The sequence below is a fragment of the Botrytis porri genome, assembly GCF_014898465.1.
Source record: "Botrytis porri strain MUCL 3234 chromosome Unknown BPOR_005, whole genome shotgun sequence".
Taxonomy (NCBI): domain Eukaryota; kingdom Fungi; phylum Ascomycota; class Leotiomycetes; order Helotiales; family Sclerotiniaceae; genus Botrytis; species Botrytis porri.
The window spans coordinates 503,648-520,716 of record NW_024066079.1 but is presented as its reverse complement, the minus strand read 5'-3'; the positions used below and the strand labels follow the sequence as shown (position 1 = coordinate 520,716).

At 42.1% G+C, this 17,069-nt stretch overlaps 4 protein-coding genes across 4 annotated transcripts; 3 read left to right on the top strand and 1 right to left on the bottom strand.

Annotated features, from left to right (window-relative positions):
* Window positions 1–2,072: 2,072 nt before the first annotated feature.
* On the top strand, window positions 2,073–4,964 carry EAF01_003914 (uncharacterized protein; the record flags this gene model as incomplete). The annotated part of the gene is made up of 1 exon (XM_038912168.1): window positions 2,073–4,964. The coding sequence occupies one exon, from the start codon at window positions 2,073–2,075 to the stop codon at window positions 4,962–4,964; it is 2,892 nt and encodes a 963-aa protein (XP_038771852.1).
* A 1,929-nt stretch (window positions 4,965–6,893) lies between these two features.
* EAF01_003913 (uncharacterized protein) lies at window positions 6,894–8,306 on the top strand (the record flags this gene model as incomplete). The annotated part of the gene is made up of 2 exons (XM_038912167.1): window positions 6,894–7,744; window positions 8,201–8,306. The coding sequence occupies 2 exons, from the start codon at window positions 6,894–6,896 to the stop codon at window positions 8,304–8,306; spliced, it is 957 nt and encodes a 318-aa protein (XP_038771851.1).
* Window positions 8,307–10,852: 2,546 nt separating this feature from the next.
* Window positions 10,853–12,417, bottom strand: EAF01_003912 (uncharacterized protein; the record flags this gene model as incomplete). The annotated part of the gene is made up of 2 exons (XM_038912166.1): window positions 10,853–12,220; window positions 12,283–12,417. The coding sequence occupies 2 exons, from the start codon at window positions 12,415–12,417 to the stop codon at window positions 10,853–10,855; spliced, it is 1,503 nt and encodes a 500-aa protein (XP_038771850.1).
* An 819-nt stretch (window positions 12,418–13,236) lies between these two features.
* EAF01_003911 (uncharacterized protein) lies at window positions 13,237–16,691 on the top strand (the record flags this gene model as incomplete). The annotated part of the gene is made up of 6 exons (XM_038912165.1): window positions 13,237–13,306; window positions 13,378–13,495; window positions 14,714–14,945; window positions 15,049–15,385; window positions 15,432–15,593; window positions 15,646–16,691. The coding sequence occupies 6 exons, from the start codon at window positions 13,237–13,239 to the stop codon at window positions 16,689–16,691; spliced, it is 1,965 nt and encodes a 654-aa protein (XP_038771849.1).
* Window positions 16,692–17,069: the final 378 nt, after the last annotated feature.

Genomic DNA, 17,069 nt, shown 5'->3' with positions numbered 1-17,069 from the left:
GTATCGGACACCGTTGCCCAAAAAAGCTTCACTGATTTCAAATGACAAGATATTCTTGTCACCTCGTGAAGTTTTACCGTGTACCTCTTTGTACACGTGAACCGATTTGTCGTCGCCGTTACATACCGGAGACAGAACAGGATTCTATTCAATTGTCCGAGCAACTGTGCAGGTGAAAGGCTGTCCTGACGATCTGACCTAGAAGTATAGCTCAGCCGCAAAACTTCCTGTTTGACGAAAGATCTACATCATCGTTGGCATGGAGTGAACCTTGAACCGTACAGATATTGTCGGCTTGCAGATAGATCATCGTAGAGACATACTCTGTATACATACGGAGCTCGAGAGTCGGACCAAAGATTGATCGAATCAAGGTTCCCAGCTCATACTGAAAAATCTATGGACAATTCCAATGCTCAGTGTTCCACTGAACTGTACAGTACCTGCCTTCAAATATCATTTCCTACCAGATCACAACCTTCTTTCCAAACTTCCAGAAGAATGAAACTTCCAAAGACCGCATCTCACCCGACCCATCACATCCATGACAAGCATCATTCACCAGCTTCTTTTGACTTTTGAAGCTTCCAGAGATTCTATGAAGCTAAACATAACCACTCAAAAGGGTTCCAATAATGCTCATGAGTTGTCTAGACAACTGTTCACCGATGATAGGAGAATTCACTCGTTAGTGGGGACCCTTTTCCTTTCCTTTCTCGTACGTTCACGAGACACAGTGCACATACACAACACATAGGGCAGACATGCGGCGCCAGCACGTCAACATTCTATTTTATCATTCCATTCTCTCCCCATACAGGAAGCGGGCACGATATTCATTGGAGAAATTTCAATTCCGAGAAGCTTGTCCTTTGAAAGGTTACATCTATGACCCTTGGATAACCCTCTGATGATACTCTGAGCATTTAGCATGAATGTGAAGAAGCAAAATTTTCCATCTTTTTTTGAATCATTAATAATCATTAATGAAAAAGAGCCCATTCCAACCTTCATTTTCGTTAGCAATCTTTTTTTTTTTTTTTTTTGGATGAAGATGCGGTGACAACAAATTCTTCACAAATGACAAGGATAGCTCCGAGCGACAGACCTGAGACCATCCATCATTCATCAAAGACTTTACAGAAGTCTCGAGAAGGTTAGAATCCACTAATGTATCCTATGTATTCAATGTATCCCATGTATCCCATGTATCCAATGTGTCCAATGTGTCCAATGTGTCCAATGTATCCAATGTATCCACTAATGCATCCGCCAATGGACCAATTGTACCCAACTTTGAGTGGCCCGGCTGTGACTAATCTCTATCAAGCTTAGTCAATACTGGACCCCCTCATGTTCATCGATAACCTCATTTTTGGACGGAAAAAAATATCAAAATCTTTCATTGGGAGAAATGGATGGATTTATTCACTCGTCACTCGTCTATAATTGAATCACTTGATGTCCCAATACGGTAATTATAATCATAATTGATTCAATCACGACCGTAATTCAATGAATACATTCACAATCATTGGCTGAATGGTGGAAACTGCACAAAGTGTGGATAGGAAATATTCCAATACAACCAACCTATCAAGTCAATCAACACCCACCACCACCCACAGTGACCACACCCCAGGTAGGTAAATCTTTTCAAGGATGCAATAGATGATTTTTCCTTTTCCCTCCAATTCTTTGATTCTATTCATTCATTCATTCATCCATCTTCCGGTCCGGTCCTACCAACCCCTCAATTCTACCCATACAAATCCACCCATTTCTTCCAACCCTGTCTTTTTTCCCTGCTCATTGTTGGTCCCATCTACCGTATTGGGAAAAAGAAAAAGAGCTCACACTCGTTGCCTTACCACATCACAAGTCTCTCCGACTTTTTTCTCCCAACCTGCAAGTCAACCTCACTCCATCTCCTCTTCCCCCCCCCCCCCCTTGTGTTGCCATCTCACAAGAAGGAAAAAAGTGAGTAGAAGAGAAAGTAAACATCCAGGTTCTCTCGGATGTCTCTTTTTCGATACATTGCTCACCTACCATACGCAATCTTCAATCCAACCATGTTCGGTCGTTTGTTAGGTCGTACCGCTTCCCCTCCAAGGGCTATTGGAGCTCCTCTTTCTCGCACAACTACTACTACATCAGGTGGAGAGGATTCAACTACATCTGCCGAGCGTGATGCTAGGGATAAGGAAGTCGTCGAGGCTGCTATCGAGGAGGCTGTGAAGAAGGCCTTGAACTTGGATGTATTTTCAAATGCCATCGCTACCTCTTTGCTCTCGCAGATTAAACCAGCCTTCGAATCATCCATCAGTTCTATCCCTACCGCCATTCAGAATGTTTCCCTCAATGTTGATGCTGTCGATACAAAACTCGCTGCCACAGCTACCAAACTTTCTCAACAAATCGATGCTAGCAATGCAGACACTGCAAGCAAATTAGCTGCCATCGAAGAAGCTATTGCCAAGATCACATCTTCTTTGGAGGGATTAAGTGAGAAGTCTTCCTCTCCTCAAGATACATTGGTTTTGGAATCGCACACTACAAAGTTGGATGGAATTGCTACAGAGGTTGCTGCTCTTAAGAGCACTACAAATGAGGAGGCATTCAATGCCATCACATCCGACCTTGCTATTATCAAGAGTGATGTTGCCGCTATCAAGGAATCCGATTCAAGTGCTACCTCCAAGGATATCCTCTCCGCTGTTAACTCTTCCAACGAATCTCATGCTTCCCATGCTGCTGTTTTGAACGAAATTAAGTCTGCTGCTGAAGGACATGCTACCACTCTTGGAGAAATTAAATCTACTCCTGCTTCTGCCCCAACTGATATTTCTGGTCTCGAGAACTCCATCAAGGATATTGCTACTTCCATTGAGGAAATCAAGTCCGCCCCTGCACCAACCACTGTCGATATCTCTGGTCTTGAATCATCTGTTAAGGAAATTCTTTCCACTTTGGGTGAAGTCAAGGAAACTGTTTCTGCTCCAGCTGCCGCTGTTGAGAAGACTGATATTTCTGGATTGGAAGCTTCCGTCAAAGAAATCTCTGCTACTGTCAATGAGATCAAATCTACTCCATCTCCAGCTCACGAAACCATCGACCTCTCTCCAATTGATGCTCAACTTAAGGAAGTTGCTTCTAACGTTGCATCTATTAAAGAATCTACCTCTACACCAGCTACTACTCCTGAACCAACTGATATCTCGGGCTTGGAATCTTCTGTCAAGGAAATCATCGCTACTCTCCAAGATATCAAGACTTCTACCAGCGCCGCTCCTAAGGAAGTTGACTTCTCTCCAATCACATCTACCCTCGAATCCCACAAGAGCACACTCGAGGAGATCAAGTCTTCCGCTTCTGGACCAGTCGACCTTTCTTCTCTCGAATCCTCCATTGCCGAAATCAAGGCAGCTCTCGAATCTCATTCCGGTACTCTCACCGAAATTAAGTCAGTTCCAGCACCAGAAAAGACTGATCTCTCTACCATTGAGAGCTCCGTTAACGAGATTAAGACCATTGTTGAGGAAATCAAGACCAAGGAATATCCAGCTGCTGAGAAGGTTGATTTGAGCAATGTTGAATCCTCAATTGAATCCATCAAGGCATCCGTTGAGGAAATCAAGACCAAGGAATATCCAGCTGCCGAGAGGGTTGATTTAAGCCACGTTGAATCATCTATCGAATCTATCAAGGCATCCATCGAGGACATCAAGGCTAAGGAGACCCCAGCTGCCGAAAAGGTTGACTTGAGTCAAATCGAGTCTTCGATCGAGTCTATCAAGGCATCCATCGAGGACATCAAGGCCAAGGAGACCCCAGCTGCCGAAAAGGTTGACTTGAGTCAAATCGAGTCTTCGATCGAGTCTATCAAGGCATCCATTGAGGAAATCAAGACTAAGGAGACCCCAGTTGCCGAAAAGATCGATTTAAGCGCTATTGAGGCATCAATTGCCTCTGTGAAGAGCACAGTCGATGAAATCAAGGCTAAAGAATCACCTGTTCCAGAATCAGTTGATTTGAGTAAGATTGAAACTTCCATCGAGTCCGTCAAGTCCATCGTTGAAGAAATCAAGGCCAAGGGGGCTCCAATTCACGAAAAGATTGATTTGAGTGTAATTGAGGCATCCATTGCTTCAGTCAAGAGTACTGTTGACGAAATCAAGGCTACTCCAGCTCAAGAACAAAAGGCAGTTGATCTTTCCAACATTGAGTCTTCCATTGCAGCTGTTAAGGCTACAGTGGATGAGATTAAGGCTACCCCAGCCCCAACTCATGAAGCTACTGACCTTTCTAACATTGAATCATCTATTGCTGCCGTCAAGTCATCTATCGATGAGATCAAGGCTGCTCCAGCACCAGAGAAGGTTGATCTCAGCTCAATTGAATCATCCATCTTAGAAATTAAGGCAGCTATTGAAGAAGTCAAGACATCATCTGCACCAGAAAAGGTTGATCTCTCCAATATCGAATCCTCCATTGCATCTGTCAAGACTACTGTTGATGAAATTAAATCTACCCCAGCTCCATCTTTCAAGGAAACTGACATCACTGGTCTTGAATCTTCCGTCAAAGAAATAATCACAAGTATCTCTGCTCAAGATGGTGTCTTGACTGAAATTAAGACTACAACTGAGAAATTTGATACCAAGGAAGTTTTGACCAAGGTTGAGTTGATTGCTCAGGAGGGTGTTTCTTTGAATGAGAAGGGACTTGCTCAAATCCAGGACAATGTTAAGACTATTGAGTTGAAGTCACCAGCTACACCAACCTCACCAACAACTCCAACCTCCCCAACATCTCCAGGATCCCCATCATCTTCGACATCCCCATCAAAGTCTACCCTTAAGAAGAAGAAGAGAAAGGCGGCTGCTGCTGCTGCCGCTGCGGCCGCATCAGGAAATGCTACTCCTGAGGCTAAGTCTGAAGCCGAGAACGAACAAGCGGCTTAATTATTCTCTTTTAATTTTGAGTCGTTGCAGTTGGGGGATATTTATGAACAAGGAGAGAATAAGTGAAGGGTTTATTACGGTGGAGAATCGAGTGGATGAATGTGAAGAATGTCTACTAATACTGGACAAAATGACAACTAAATGGAGGAGCTAATAATGATGATGTAATGGGGGGATAGTCTTCTAGCATGTCTAATGGATACCAAAACTTTGTATACATTTCTATCATATTTTTGAGCATTTGCATTTGCATTTGTATTTACTGTGGCTCTTGCTTGATTTGCATTACATATTTTGCGATGTTCCATTGCATTACATTGTTTGCAAATATGCGAGCATTATACCCGTCTCTTGCTTTATTGATGCAGGTGTGTATGTATGGAGATGGATATGAGAGGTGGTTTTATGAATTATGATGATTTTTGATGGAAGTGGAGGATGCAGGATGAGTGATAGTTGGTGGTGATAGTAGGGGAGGTGGAAGGAGTAAATAAAAAATACGTGCTTTTGTCTTATACTTATGACTTTTGGTATTGGTTTGAGTTGTATGTGCTTGTGTTTTTGTTTGTGGTCGTGCTTGTGCGTAGGTATGTGATACATAGTTGTACTTGTCATACTCGCACAGCTACATAGTCGTTACATCCCCGCAAAACAAAACACAATATCGGGGATGTGGTGTTATGTGATACCTGCTTCTCTTCCCCAGCCGAGATGAACTTTCATGAAGGATTGTACAATAGTTTGAGTTCGGGATTGGTGAGCAGTGGGAGGCGAGAGCGGACGTGGATGTGAATCCTTGGAGCGAGGTTGTGGAGCATGGAATTGGTCGTGTAAGTGTATAGTAAGCAAATTATATGTTTCATGTTTTGGCATATCTTGTTTGTCTGGAGAGATGAGTGGAAAGATGATGAGGGGAGAGAAGAAAGAAAGTAAGAATGAATGAATCGGAAAGATGGGTGGATGGGAAGAGATAAGAGATGGGAAATGGAAGATGAGAAACTAGGAAGGCTGGGGTTTATGGGGTTTGCTTTGTGGGTACTCAGATAGTGCGGTAGGGGGGTGGGTGTTTGGGGTTCTTGGGATGTTTGCGGCTGAAGAGGGCGGGTGGAGGAGGAGGGGGGGGGATTGAAGATTTGGGGAATTGAAGAATTAATTAGTCGTCTGTTTTGTTGTTGGGTTGGATCATTCTTATTTGTTCAATCGTCGTTTCGTTTCTTTTCTTTCTTTCTTTCTTTCTTTCTTTCTTTTTGCTCAGCGTGAATCGTAAAAATACCATTTCGTCTGAATGTCTGGTTTATCATGTTTCTTGTATTTTTAGGGATGTTCTTAATCTTGGAGTATGCTTTCTTGATGTTGTATCATTCTTCCTCTCTTTGTTTTTTTCTTTGCTGGCTGCTACCCTACTCTAGTGGTATTAGTTTTTAAAGCTTTGGATCGATGAGGTGTGTGTGTGTTGCATTGTATGTTTTCACTTGAAATTTGAGAAAAAGAGGGGGGGAGGCAAGGGGGGGGATGAGGAAATGGATGGATGGATTGTATCGCATCGTCTTGTTGTACCAAATTCCAGAGATCCAATTTTAGTTTCGGATGAAATAGAAGTCTGAGTCTGAATCTGAGTCTGAGTCGAGGTCTTGAACGCAGACTCATATTTGCGTGAAGGACGGTAGATTTGGATTTGGGTTGAGATAAATTAAATGAGACTTTTGGTGCTTCCATCTGTGGTTTCATGCTTGTATTTTGGATTGATGTGGGGGATGGGATATGATATGGTGATATGGTGATATATCCTCTGGACTTTTCTCTCGCGGGTTTTGGGTCTAGGCGTGAGTATACGGATGGGATTACAGAGAAGAAATTGAAGACGGAGGATTTAGACTTATACATTCCATCTCTTGTTAAAGGAAAAGGAAAAGCTAAAATAAAAGGAGAATGCCACCTTCTCATCAACGACATCGTCGATCGCCGTTCAAACGTACTTCATTCCGTCGTACATCATCGGGTTCGAGTTCTTTGAGATCATTTTCGGAGATCCAGTCTCCTCTTCATACTAATCAGTCTCAGTTATCAAATCCCGAAATCTTGGAATGGAAGAAAGAGAATTTTTCGATTCGAAATGTGGATACGGATAAACACTCTGTTACTTTTCATCCTACGGTTATGGTGACGATATGTCGAGATGAGATGACTGGGACGAGAAATGGGGATGGAGAGACGTCCCAATCGCAATCGCGATCTCAATCTCACGTTCTCCGATGCGAAAATATAATAGGAGGGATCGAGGGAAGAGATATTAGTCCAAATCCTAGTAGTGCATATTCTATCAGCACTCTTGGATATCCAACTACAAATGCTGAGGATGGTTCATATACCTCTTGTTCTTCTTTCCCGACGACTCCGGAACTTTCGCTCGGGACATTGACCTCGACATCAACATCTGCGGTTTCGGTTTCTGATCCTGATACTTCGTTTTTGGATGCGCTGGGGAAAATCGACGAGGAATCGGGTGTATCGGTATCGAATTCACGAATGCAGAGATGGAAAAGTTTTGGGATGGTGAGGGGATTTTTGGGGGGGAAGAGTCGGAGGGCGTGGGATGGAGATGAGGATGTAGCGGGAGAGGAAGCGAGAAATGCATCAAGAAAGGGAGATGGGAAAGAAGAAGAAAGGCGGGAGAGAAGAGTAAGACCTTTTCTGAGGAAATATTGCCTTCATCCTTTTAGTATGAGGAGTGGATTTCGATTGGTGGGGTGGATTGAGGATCCGGTTGGGTGTTTTGTGGGGTGAGTTGTTTTTTTGGTTTTATTCTTGTTTTGAGTTTTGCCATGTTTTGTGAGTTGGGGGTTGAGGGCTTGGGATAGGGGAGGGGAAATTTGATATTTGATGTATGATGTATGGTGGGAGGAGTATCGAGATTTTTGTTTGGGGGTCTAATTCAGGGGGTTGAAGTGAGGACACTTGTTATGTGGATGGAGAGATGGATGGAGATGTCTGCGTCGTTTCATTCTTGAGTTGTGAATTTGATTCAACACCTTCTTGTTTCTTTTCCTGCTCTGTAGAGTTGATATCATTCTCTCCCATCTCTCACTTCACTCTTTCTCCCCTTTACTCTCCCTTTCCCACTTACTTATTTCCCCTCACACTCCCCTTACCCCCACCTAGTACTAAAACCTTAACCCCCTTTTCCCTTTCACTTACTCGTACTGTCGCTTTCAGAGCTAACAACAATCCGTATGTAGTAACGGAACAGCTTATGGAACGGGGTATGCATATGGAGGGGGAATAGGAGATGCGAGGTTATGGGATGAAGCGAGACGGAGTGGATGGGAGGGGGGGATGTATTGAGGAGGGGGTCAACGGGAATGGGGAAAATAGGAGGTGGAGATGGAGATCAAGATGGTTATGATGAAAGTAAGGGGGTCTGTATGAGGAAAAGAGTGTTTGCTTTGAGTTTCCTTCTGTTTCTAGGAATGGTTTCAAGAAGGTGTATTTTGTATAGGTTACATTCATCCCAAATTTGTTATTGAATGGCTATTTCACATTGATCATCCTTCTCTATCTGCTTCCACTCAGCTGTTTTATCTATTTTCTCTTGATTTCTCATATCACTTAAAAAATACCTCTCCATGTCTTCTTTTGTTTCTATTCCTCATTTAGTCCCGTTTCTCCACCTCGATTCTTTTTCTCAACTTCTCCAAATACGCAGCATCAGACGATGATATGATGAAATGAAACGACTTAGGTATATTATGGATCGATCTGATGTTTACAGACTGGATAGTCAAGATGTGCTTCGAGAATCAAAAAATACACACAAGTTTTATACGCTGCCCGAGTCGAGAGAATATGTATATGAACCACAGCGTGAGAAGGATACTAGCGGAGCATATTGATCACAAGATGCAGAAAGGAAAGGTCTTGGATCTTTGAAAAAGCCACGCTAGGGATGTCTGTCCTCCAATATTTTATTTACACAAACTTAAATAGTAGATCCATTGGTTGATTATTGGAACTTCGAGAATAACTTTTAAACCTCACCTTGCTCTGATTCTTGTATATATATCTAAAGCAATACAAGGTAATCAATGATCAAAAGCAGCATTAGGATGACATGTGTGACTTGTCACTTGTCAATTTAGCCATGTCTAATACATCTTGATTGTTTAGCTGAAAACTAATAAGTGTATAGTAGCCTGTTCGCTAAGGTCAGATGGAAGAATGTGGGGTTGATGTGAGGAGAAGCGAGGGAATATTTAATGTGTATATTTCTATTTCATTATATCGATAGATGGCGTAGAAATGACCACAGAATTAACCTTGTAGGTTGATAAAGTAAGAATTTAGGTTGGGAATGATTTCTGAGTATTAGACTACATGGGCAGATTCACGACTAAAAACTGATTATCTCGGTTATTGCTTTCTATCCCCTTTAGTGTAGTAGGCATGTAAAAATGTTGTTTTGTTAGGATTAAGAGCCCCTGGGCGATCCTGTATGACTCAATTATACATATATACATTAATAATTCTTTCAGTTTCAAACGTCTAATTTTCCCATCCTCACAAAATACACATCGCAAGCACATAACCACACACATGGGTTACCAAGAATCAATCAAAAGTCACAGTAAACGAGCTTCTCGCCCCAGCTTGAGTTGTTTCTTTGCTGCTATATCTTTCGGCTAGCTATTATTATGTAGTCTTATACAGCACATGCCTCATTTTAAAGTTTGTCCTTCCTCCCGTCTCTGATAGACCTCAATCTGAGTTTCTTCTGGGAGTGACTATTTAGATATCTTTTGTAGTTGCGGTTTTGTAAAGTCTCTCTTACACTGTTGAGGCTGTATTTGATTGAAATGTAGAATTCTAGGGGGAAATGGTGTATAGATAATTCATTCTTCGATAGAGAACCTTGTGGGAAACTCGGGAGGATAGTGAATCTTTCTATGAGAATAGAAAGCGTAAGACGCTGAGCGAAAGGAGTGATGAAAATTGTGAAGACTTAAGTGTAAGGCAGAAAGAAGAAAGCGTAGTCTAAACTTCACATGGACGGAGCTTTCGAGGATCCGGGTGAAAGGAGGAGAAGGGAAGAGAAGGAAGAAAGTGGTGCGATATTAGGTACTCGATGTTGGGAAACGACTGATGCGAGATATCGAAATGTGGAAAAAGGGGAAGGAAGAGGAATAGGCTGAATTAAATTAAGTATGTTTCTTTTGATATAATCTCTACTCATCTATTAACACCAATCTCTCAAACACAAAAGTACAAAGCACAACCATATCCGCCTCAAACAACCAACGCCTTAAGATTTCAATCGTTATACACGTGAAAGCATAGTTCGAACTCATGAAGCTCATCCAGTATACTGATATACCTTACAGTATGCTCGGAAGTTCCTAGTTTTCAATACCCATCTTACTGAAGTGTTCGCTTCGCTTTCTTCCCCTAAAAATTGAGATCAGAGGGAGATGCAGACTTATTATGATGTGGGAAATGCGAAAAGGGGAAAGGACGGGGGGTGGATTTTAATACTAGATAACGTCTTTTGAGTTTGTTGGAAATCTTAGGTAATGGGGGAAAACATCAGAGAGCTACAGGAAGGGTGTCGACTTTCAAACAGGAGTTGAACGAACAGATAACGAATGGGCATAAAGTTGACTGGTGAGCAGCGATATGATGGTTAACGAGGTCTCTATGTTTGGAAGCTTCAAATCATGCTTTTCCAGAGAGAATTATCCTTGATGATAGATGAATTTATTTGTAAAGAGTCTATGCCACCCACGCAGTGATGCTTTAATACTACTATAGATATAAAACTCTAGCCGGAGTCAATCCAAACGCCAAAGGTATAATATACCATAGTATACCAGCATTAACTAAATTACCGCCCCAATTTATTCATTATCATCCTCATCATCATCATCAATAGATTCTACAATCAAGTTCGCACTCTTGCCAACCCTCTCCCCAATTGTTCCTCCCCCTTCAATTTCATACACTTCTCTTGGTATGCTTTGCACTAATCTGAAATTGAATTTGTGTTCGTATCCTTCCGGCTTTTGCCTATTGTATTCCTTGCCAGTTTCAAGTAAATCATGGCATTCAACAAATGCGTAAAGTTCTTCGAATCCTGAATTGGCTTCGAAACGTCGAGTAATTCTAGCACCTTCTGGCATTCTCAATGCAACTCGAACAACGTTGGTTCCTGGCCCAGGCTCCGGTTGAATAGTTTGTACTCGCCATTGTTTCCATTGTTTTCGATTTTCGGCTAATTTGGCAGCAGCTTCTTCTTCTTCCTTCCTCCTCTTCTCTTCTGCTGCAGCCGCGGCTTCTGCTTCCTTTCTCTGTCTAGCACGTTCTCTATCTTGTGCTAAAGATTGCTCATAAGCAGAATCTTGTTCTTCTCTTAATGTGCGCTCGAAGTTTTGCGCTGAACGTTGTGCACGAACTGCAGCTAATTTCTCGGAATGCTGTCCCATTGCGCTTTGTAATTTCGCCACGAATGCGCCAGGTGCCTCTTGTCCAGAAATTCTAGCAATAACCGACATTGATGTAGCTCCTTGGTCGGGTGTATGGGTAATTAGGGCTGTGAATGGAAATTTGGTACATCTCAAAGCTGCAGAGACTTGATATGCTTCTGAATCGCGTACATCTCCCATCCAAAATATTATATCATTGGTTTCATCCCCCAGAAATGAGGTGACTTCTTCGGAGAGTAAAGTTTGATGCACGAAATCGGATGTATCATCATGTTCCGGAGACATTAAATGAACAATAAGGAATTTTAAGTCTTTCTTCGCAAGATCCAATGCTTGTGCATATCCCCCATCGAAAAATGGTATATTATTCGGTCCGTATTCTTCCTCGAATTCCCGCTTTGTGCGTGTTGCTGCATCTCTCGGTTTGAGTGACCTCCGTCCCATTGTGTTTGATGCGCTGGTAGGTGTGAACCTTGGCAGGAAAGGAAACAAAAATGCAAAGGCTCTATATCCCATCGAGAAAATTTTATAGAGTACACTGAATGGTGCGAAAAGTATGGCGAAAATAAGATTTGGCCTTCGAATTACTTGATCCTCCGGTTGAGGAACAATTCTTGGAGCCGAGTCCACATTTTGAGCTCTCGATCGATTTGAGGATTCATTGAGAAGACTATATTGAAGATTTTCTTGTCTCGAAGCTCGAGGAGGTGGAAAGTTTTGAGCTGCTAGTCCTGCTGCTGTTAAAGAATCATCTTCGCCGTCAAAGAACTTTGCGATTGCAATCTATTATAGATTAATACACAGATGGACATGGGATCATTGAAGGGTAAAGCTCGGATTCTTACCTCAACACTCCATTGTGATCTCTGCAATAGAGGGACTGCTTGATCTACTTCTTGACCAGTTACCGCAAGTAATTGTTGTAAAGCTGCCTGCTGTGTTTCGGACAGCTGGCTAATATCGGTATCTGGAGTAGCCATTGTTGTCGGTTTGTTTGTCGTGTTGTCCAAAAGACAGAAGTTAGTTGAAGTATATTTGCATATTCGGGGGAAATGAAGAATGCCGTAGTAATGGCCAGATAATAGTAAATTGTTCTTTGTATTCAGATTCGAGTTGGTGGGATTTCACGATTCACTAGGTAGGTATTAGCTCAGAACTACGGATAAGTTACAGTTCTAGAATTAATGATGATCGTTCAATGATTGAGCCACATATCGGTATCGGATAAACTGGGATTCCGTTCAAGCCACAACAAGGCTGAAAATCTGGATCCACCTCTTTATCGGATCGCATTAACTTCTAGTGCATCACCACCAGCCAGCCAGTGTTCCCACCTCCAAAGGAACCTCCACCCCGCGTCATATATATTATTGATATCTTCAGCCTCAACACGACTATTAGTCTAAACTTTCATTGAATGTGCTAGTCGTCACATTGTTTTTGATCTGTCTGTTCCTTGGCAGGATTCTTTGTGTAGCTCTCATGCTGAAAATCATTTCTACTTATTAAACTTCATACAAGGGCCAATCTTCGTTTTGTTGGATTTTAGGAAATGTCAGCCAGATTCAAGTGAGCAGAAAGTGTATCCATCACTTACCCCCTTCATTTTATCCCTTTTACGCGTCACTGCGGTCAATACTGTTTTGAAAACGCTAGATAATACTTGAAACTCTACCTCATGAGTTGAATTGAACCGAGCTAACATGATTTCTTTTCACTAGGCTTCCTAAAGTGTCATTGGGGTCCGGCAGATAGTTCTATTCACCGTGAAGCAAGAATATAAGATATAATATAATACAATGGCGGCTACAAGATTCAATCAACCCGAACTTCGCAGACCGACGAGTTCTCCGAGGCCGAAAGGACGTGGTATGTTTTAGGCGCATTCTTTGGTTGATATACATAGGAAATGAAAACGGATATTGATGAAGCTGTCCTAGAAAACGCAAAGGATACACTATGCCGAAATGTTCTGATATATGGGCATTGCCGTTATGAGGATCAAGGTTGTGCTTTTAATCATGATCCTAACAAGGGATTTGGAGGAATAATCGATCAGTGAGTTGATTTCAGTTTCTTCGGATTTAAATAAAGGATACGCTCCTCTTCAATTTCGATCTCGCCAAATATTTGGACTTCCAGATAAATTTCGCCTTGGACTTTGGAATGATCGCCATCGGTATTGGAATTCAATGGACTTGAATTCCGAGTGAATTGGCGCTCTGTTCACTACCATGGGGCCAAGCGCCTAAATCCCATGACTCGCTGCGCTGGATATGATCCCTTTCCTCGAATTAGTCTGCCTCCACAGCAGTGGCCTTTGTACAGCCAGCGGAGCCCCATTCCAGCTAAATCTGAGATGTATTTCGATGGCAACCGTGAAAAATATCATTTCGACCCTTTATTGGGAAAGTTATGTGTTGCCCTTGAACAAGCGGACTGTTAAATGATTTTCAAGTCGTTGACACAATATACTTTGCAAATTGTGGCAGTCGCTGTTTTTCAGTAAGAGAGAGAAATGATCTAGAGCTGTGAGAGTCCCCCGAAGTTCGCTTTCGTCGGTTCGAATATTACGCAACGCCTATCTCCGTATTTATACTTGATTTTGCAATTGGTCATACTTCTTATCCACTGTGCAAAAACTGTCTGACTTCGGGGGTATTGAACCATGGTTACTCATTTTTGGCAATTTACCCAGTCTTGTGGTTGGCTCCTGCTGTGATTGGGTCTTCATGGGGCTGCTACTTGCCTATCCTGTCTTCATCACGACTCTATTCGAATCGCAGATCATTATGATACCAGATACGATCTTTCTACTCCTCATTGCACAACCATCTCTTGTAACATCAAGAACACCAAATGTTATTGAGATGCAGGTTTTAGTCAGTGAAAATCTCAGGAAAGCAGCCCCAAGATCACCTCCTACAGGTATGGATTGTGCGGACTCGATATATTGCCAAATCTAAATTGATCACGAAGGATGGATAATCCATGGCAGAAGACACGGTTGGTCAAAGACCAAAAGAAAAATATAGGGTTTCAAAAACAACGCGTTAGCCCCATGAAAAGTCCTCGCAAAAGAGTTCGGAAAGATAGGAACACTTCGGATTCGACAGACTATTCCCCAACTAGCAGTCAGACAGAATTCAATTATTCTTCAATCAATCCGCAACAACCGAGATGTTTTGCAATACCTTATCATCGTGGAGATTTAAGATCGAATGAGAGACCAGGACAAAGACTTCCATTGTCAAATACTAACTTTAACGATGACAGGCCAAAGAAAGTATTGAACGTAGATTCGCCTTCTTTCACACCAGCAACCATATCCTCATCCAATAAAGGAGCATCTTCAATCACTTCACAAGCTGCAAATGCGGCTCCATTCACTCCTCGAGGACTCACAAGTGGGACTGCTACACCAAATGCACCACTTGACCCAGAGATACCTCAATTTAATCCAACACAAAGAGACTTTGCTCCACAGAACTATGATCTCTCTCAGACTGTAAGCGCACTACTTCAGCTATCCTTGATTATTATCTCTATGTCCGACTTAGGCAGGAGAGTATTTACTAGTTATACTGAATCAAGTACTGATGTAAAATAAGCTACCCACCAACGGTGCCACACCTGAAGCTACTTATGATCCTTTCTCGATGGGAAATGTCTCTCAAGCGATTCCCACCACTTTTCAGAACCACTATTCTGAAGACCTTGGCATTTTAGCAGGAGCAGGTGTAGCAGGTGGAGGAACAGGTGGAACCTACTTTCAAGGACAACAAAGCTATAATGTCCAGCCTATAAATTACCACTTGTATGCCCCGATTGGTCCACATACGGATAATTTGATGCCTTATCAAAAATCTATCCATGATCTTTTCCTATCCGACCGGCTTCGTGAAGACCTTCAAAGAAAGTCTGAAGCTGTTCTTCAAGTAATGCCAAGTAAGCATGAGAAAAATTTTGATGGTTTCATTACTAATCAAACTAGATGCCCTTCCGAACATTGGTACATCACCGAATTCATACCATTCTCTCGTCGCTCTAGACACAACTCAGAATAGGAGCATCGCTGTTTTTGGTTGCACAAGTTGGGTATACAAAGCGCGTGCAGAAAAGAATGGCAACTATTATTGCTTGAGACGACTAGAAGGTGAGACAGCTAAATACATTCCTTCCTGTGAACGAGGACTAACGAATGATAGGTTACACTCTTGCCAATGATAAAGCCATTCGAGCAATCAAGAAATGGAGTGAAGTCAATAGTGCGGGTGTAGTATCATTTATTGATGCTTTTACTACACGACAATTCAAAGATGGTAGTTCATTGATCATTGTCACCAATTACCACCCACTTTCAAAAACTCTTCTAGAGCTTCACTTTTCTACCACAACTTCAAGCCGTTATAGAAATCAACTTACTCGGATATCTGAAGATGTTCTTTGGGCATATATAGTACAGATCACAGTTGCAATTAAGGCTGTTCATCAGGCCAATTTTGCTGTACGATGTATGCATTTGAGTAAAGTTATTCTCACAGACAAAAATCGAATTCGTCTTAATGCATGCCCTATCTTCGACATCTTACATTACGATCAACGTCGGGATATCAAGGAACTTCAATATGAAGATTTACATCTATTCGGAATACTTATGTTATCCTTGGCCACAGTCAATTCATCAATTACACCTCAAACCAACCCTCAAATTCTGCAAACCAACATTGATAGTCTTAGCCGAATTTACTCTGCAGAACTTGTCGATACAATAGCATGGCTTCTCTCGACGCCTTCTTCCCCGGAAACGAAAGACTTACAAACTTTCATGCGAGGAATCTCCGGCCGTATGGCCACTGCCTTCGATAGCTCCCTCCAAGCGAAGGACGAATTAACCTCGGACCTTTGTCGTGAGCTCGAGAATGGTCGACTCGTTCGCCTAATGGCTAAACTCGGCAATATTAATGAAAGACCAGAATATGAAAATAATCCCCAATGGAGCGAAACCGGAAATCAATATACTTTAAAACTTTTCAGAGATTATGTGTTTCATTCAGTCGATCCGGAAGGAAGACCAGTTACGGATATGGCGTGGATTTTAAGGTGTTTGAATAAATTAGATGCAGGGAGTGATGAGAAGATTCAATTGACAAGTAGAGATGGAGAAAATTGCTTTATTGTTAGTTTCAAGGAGCTTAAGAAACAAGTCAATACTGCTTGGGGGGATTTGCAGAAGCCGGGGAAGAGATTTTAGAGTTGTGGATCAAGAGGAGAAAAGCCTGGCTTGATGGAAGGTGAATTAGCGATGCATTGGAAACAAATAGTTTTCGTTATTGGCCTCATAAACAAGGCTTATGAGAAGTTCACATCTCGTGGACTTTAATGGGGTGTGGGTATAATTGGGAGGAGAGAAATGGAATGACAGCGAAATATTGAATTAGAAAAGCACAAGTAGGAGAAATAATCAAGGAAATTTATTATATGACATGTGTCCGTCTTTCGAGTGTTGACATTTGAGGCTAGGGAATAAGGTAGGGGTATAGAATCGGATGTAAGATCTTACATGGTACATTGTGATCGCTAGCAAGTGAGAATCCAAGCGGGTTATATAAAGCATCGTCCCTCAACCTAA